Genomic DNA, 5,092 nt, shown 5'->3' with positions numbered 1-5,092 from the left:
AAAAAGGGTGGGGTGTTAATCAGACTAGCCAGTTTCAAGACTTATTATATAGCTACAATAATTAAGACTGGGTGATATGAAAGGAAGATAAAGGGATGGATCAATGGAACAAAGAACCCAGACACAGTCACATACAACAGAACTCAGAAGCAGACACAAATTTTATTAACAAATTAACTCAAAATGGACCACAGACTTGAATGTAACACCTGACAATAAAAATTTCAGATAACATGGGAGAAAATCTTCAATCCAGAAAAGAAAAAAACATCAAAATTTAAAACTCTGTGAAAGACCTTGTTAAAGGATAAATAGACAAGCTATAGGCCACATACAAGTTGAGTATCCCTAAGCTGAAAATCTGAAATGCTTCCACATCTGAAACTTTTTGAATGCTGACATGAGGGTGGTGCCTGTCTCTGATGATCCAATGTACACAAGCTTTGTTTCATGCTCAAAATTGTTAAAAATATTGTATAAAATGACCTTTGGGCTTTGTATAATAAAGCACAAACAAATTGTGTGTTTAGACTTAGGTCCCATCCCCAAGACATCTCACTATGCACATGTAAATATTCCCAAATCCAAAGAAAGTCGAAATCTGAAAGACTTCTCATCCCAAGCATTTTAAGGTGCACTCAGCCTGTATCAACAAAGCATTCATATCTCAAACATACAAATAAAAAGTCAAAACTAAACATTAAAAAATAGCAGTTAGGCAAATGAGCAAAAGACATGAAGAGACATTTCAATTTCACTAAACTGAACACAGAGATGGCAAATGGCACATGAGAAAATGGTCAACATCACCCGCTACTAGGGAAATGCAAATTGAGATCACAAGCTGTTAGAACAGCTCAAATAAAAAATAGTGACACCACCAACCGCAGGTGAGGATGGGGGGAACTGGAGCACTCACACACTGCTGGTGGGAAAGGAGCTCCTCAGTTTCGTTAAAAACCAAATACAGACTTACCACGTAAACTACCCAATCATTCCACTCACCTCAGAGAAAGGAAACCTCATGTCTGTACAACAACCTCTACGTGAGTGTTTACCATAGGCTAACTGGTAACAGCCTAAAGCTGTAAACCACCAAGATGTCCCTCAGTACAACTGCGGTGCAGCCAAACTGTGGAACGCTACGCGGCAATAAAAAGGGACGGACTACTGACACACACACAACATGCCCGGACCTGAAGGGCACACGCCAAGTGAGTGACATCTAACTCAGGCAATGCGTGTGACTCTGTTTATACGACACTGTGGAAAAGACAAGGTTATGGAGACAGAGGAGAGGCCTGTGGCAACAGGGGCTAGGGAAAGGTACGCCACAAAAGGGTGCGATGGGACAGAGACTGTGCAAAGAACGCTGTATCTGGATAGGCAGCTACGCAATCAGCACATGATAAAATGACACAGGCTTACACATAAACACTGCAGCAATTCTAAACTTCTGCTTTTAATTTTACTGAACACTAACAACTGGGGCCACCAACTTGTGCATATGTGATCATTTTTAAGTTAAGTTAAAAAAGGAAAGCAGGGTGCTCCACAGAGACTGAGGCAAGTACCATGAGACACACAGTCCCCTAACAATGGGGCACCCAACTTGACATATGATTTTGTTACAGTTTTTTCCTCCAAAATATAGCATTTGTTCTGATTACAAAAATAATTCTAGTAATTCATTATATATAAACTACAAATCATCAAAATCTCATTACCCAAAGCAATTATCCTTAACATAACTCATTTTTAAGTTGTTTTTCCTGAGCTGGAGTATCCTTCTGTCACCCAGGCTGGAGTGCAGTAGCACACTCCCGGCCACTGCAGCCTCGACCTAATGGGCTCAGGCAATCCTTCTGCCATAGCGTTTCAAGTAGCTGGAACTACACACATGCACCACCATGCCCGGCTAATTTTTTTTTTATTGTAGAGATGAGGTCTTGCCAAGTTGCCCAGGCGGGTCTCAAACCCGTGGGCTCAGGCAATCCTCTCACCTCAGCCTCCCAAAGGGCTGGGATTACAGGCGTGAGCCACTGCGCCCAGCCCCTAGGCCTATCTTTAAAACAAAATGTGCGGAACATGAATGAAAACCTAAACTGGCTCAAGGTTCAAAAAAACAAAAACCAGGACAGCAGCAGAGACACTCCAAGCTTCCCTCGCCCAGAGGCTACTTCGCCTACCTCAGGGGTTGGTGCAGCATAGGCCGAGTACGGAGGTGGGGAGGACACCACGGCGGTCTCCTCGGTCACGACTGCAGAGCCCACGAACGCCTGCGAGGAGAGAGAGAATGAAGGCGAGGGAGCTGCCCAGGTACCCACCGGCTCAATGATGCTGCACACGTGGGCCTTTCACTTAGCAAATAAAAGTTAAAGGACAAAACGTGCAGCTTGCTGAGGAGGGAAACCTCCCAGGTAGAGCGGAACCGCAGGCCCCCTCTGGTGTCCTCTGAATGCAGCAGCCAGGAGCTGTCACTCAACCTCCAGCAGGAGAACTCTCATAGCCAGGAGGGCCATCACCCAGAGCGCTTTAGGAAAGCTACACTGTGCTCAACAATCCTGTTCCCAAACAAAAATCCAACCACCTGAAATGTAGCAGTCAGAGGTATCTTCTACAGTCTGTTTTTCACATTAAAAAAAATCTGCCAGGTGCAGTGGCTCACACCTGTAATCTCAGCACTTGGGGAGGCTGAGGCGAGACTGCCTGAGCCCACAGGCTCAAGATCAGCCTGGGCAACAGGGTGAGACGTCATCTCCCCAATAAGTAAAAAAATTAGCTGTGCATGGGGGTGCATGCCCGTAGTTCCAGCTACTTGGAAGGCTGAGGTGAAAGGATCACCTGAGCCCAGCAGGTCGAGGCTGAGGTGGCCGTAAGCATGCCACTGCACTCCAGCTCAGAGAACAGAGTGAGACTCCAACTCAAAAAAATAAAAATAAAAGTGAAAAGGAATTTCATGAAAGAAAAGTAGCTGGAGCTCAAGAATCAGCTTAGGAGGAAGAACTGCCAGGTTAATAGGAAAACACTGACGTTTGGCTATTAAGCCTTTTTATTTTCTTTTCCTACATGCACAAATTATTTTGTAAATGTGATCTAACCATTTTTTTCCTTACAGAAATAAAGGAAAAAATAAACACCCATCTGAAGAATGAAAACTCTGACAGCAGAAGTAAGCAGAGGAAGCCTTGCTTCCTGACAGACCCAAGATGGCCACTAGAAGGCTCCATAAACAGGGCTCACCGTCTCAGGGACCCCCCAAGGCCTGAAACGCGATGAGAAACTAGTGCAAGCCCCAAAAGCACCTGCTTCATGAGGCTGGGAGCCCGGGCACAGAAGAACCTGTGGCCCTTATAGAGCCTTCACTGTGCAAGAAATGCAATGATTCATTTTCAAAATGGACCTTGAGCCATGTTTAAATGCCTTGCTGAGTCATCTCCTGCTTCTTCTCCTTTTTTGTTTAAATTTGGGAGGGAACCAATCAAAATGAAATCCTGTAAACTAATTAGCAAATAGGACATGTAAGTGAAGGGATTTTGCAGTGACCGCATAAACCAATCAGCAAACCAGACATGTAAGTGAAGAGATTATGTGACAGCTCTACAAACCAATCAACAAATAGGACATGCAGATGAACTAATTATGTGACCCAATTGAAGTATGCCATGTAGGGGACGTTGAGGAAAGTGATGTACCATCTGGAATACCCAGCCTATGGGAAAACAGGGGAGGGATGTGCGTTCTAGGGCACCCAGAAGCTAGCTGTACCGGCTTCAGTGTGCCTGCCCACCAGAAACCACTGCAAGACCATCATTCAAGTCTCGCTTCTGCTGCACTCCACATCTCTGTGTCCATCCTTTGATTTCGGACAGGTGAGTTCGGTTTCTCACAATTGCAAACCACAGAATTCAAAGAGCTGCAGCCTCTGAGAAAAATGAACATTTCTAGGCAACAATACTGGAACCTGCATGACTGTGGGAGGAGGGCTCCTGCTGCCAAATGTGTGTCAGCTTGTGCACTGCAGGCAAGAGGCACCCTGCCCAGCACTACCGGCCCGCTCACAGCTAGACACTCAAAAACCCCACATCTTCCCGACCCCCTTCCCACCCCCCGACTACCCAGTTGCCACATAAGACCCGTGAACACATTACTAGTTTCACCCACTAGCAACTTACTGTTGTCCTGGAATCCTGGAGTGTAAATTTCCAGGCTCTGGAGAAAAGAAAAGGGAAAGGCAGGCAACATTTACAGGATTCTCAAACTCGGGTTGACATCAGAATTCAGACATATTTGTCTAAAGAACAAGTCTTCAGGCCCTGCCCTAAAACCTACTCCTCCCTCAGTTTATTCAAGATATGCACTAGGAGCTGGGCTCGGTGGCTCAGCCTGTAATCCCGCGCCTTTGGGAGGCTGAGGTGAGTGGATTGCCTGAGCCCACAGGTTTGAGACCCGCCTGGGCAACTTGGCGAGACCTTATCTCTACAATAAATCAAAAAAATCAGCCAGGCGCGGTAGCGCATGTCTGTAATTCCAGCTGCTCAAAAGGCTGAGACAGAAGGATTGCCGAAGCCCAGCAACTTGAGGCGGCGGTGGCCGGGAGCGGCTACTACACTCCAGTCTGGGCGACAGAGTGAGACTCCAACTCAAAAAAAAAAAAAAAAGATTTTGCACTAGGAATATACATATTTCTGAAATACATCTATAGTAGATGCATAATATCTACAATATAACCTATACTATAGTCATAGTTCTTACTTACTTTTTAGCAATTATGAAACGTATTGCTACTTGGCTTTGTCAGTTTATGGCATGTACACATGTACTTTCTCTGACAGCTACGTAATGTTCCACAGTATGAGTAGATTTAGACTGTCAGCAATTTTTTGTCATTAAAAGAACATTACATAGGCCGGGCTCGGTGGCTCAGCCTGTAATCTCGCGCCTTTGGGAGGCTGAGGTGAGTGGATTGCCTGAGCCCGTGGGTTCGAGACCCGCCTGGGCAGCGAGACCTCATCTCAACAATAAATCAAAAAATCAGCCGGGCGTGGTAGCGCATGCCTGTAATTCCGGCTACTTGGAAGGCTGAGGCGGA

The 5,092-nt window shown here is 45.6% G+C and overlaps 1 protein-coding gene across 1 annotated transcript in view; it reads right to left on the bottom strand.

Annotated features, from left to right (window-relative positions):
* Positions 1–2,133: 2,133 nt before the first annotated feature.
* LOC103250032 (pleckstrin homology domain-containing family B member 2-like) overlaps positions 2,134–5,092 on the bottom strand; it is a gene marked incomplete at both ends in the record, with an annotated part of 6,940 nt that continues 3,981 nt past the window's right edge. The window contains 2 exons of the mRNA XM_008048623.1: positions 2,134–2,279; positions 4,176–4,212. Of these exons, the coding sequence (XP_008046814.1) occupies positions 2,134–2,279; positions 4,176–4,212 (183 nt within the window). The remainder of the gene's footprint in view (positions 2,280–4,175; positions 4,213–5,092) is intronic.

Source organism: Carlito syrichta, unplaced genomic scaffold (genome assembly GCF_000164805.1).
Source record: "Carlito syrichta isolate Samal-C Ts95f unplaced genomic scaffold, Tarsius_syrichta-2.0.1 Scaffold126443, whole genome shotgun sequence".
Classification (NCBI taxonomy): domain Eukaryota; kingdom Metazoa; phylum Chordata; class Mammalia; order Primates; family Tarsiidae; genus Carlito; species Carlito syrichta.
This window is presented reverse-complemented; position numbering and strand designations above follow the sequence as displayed.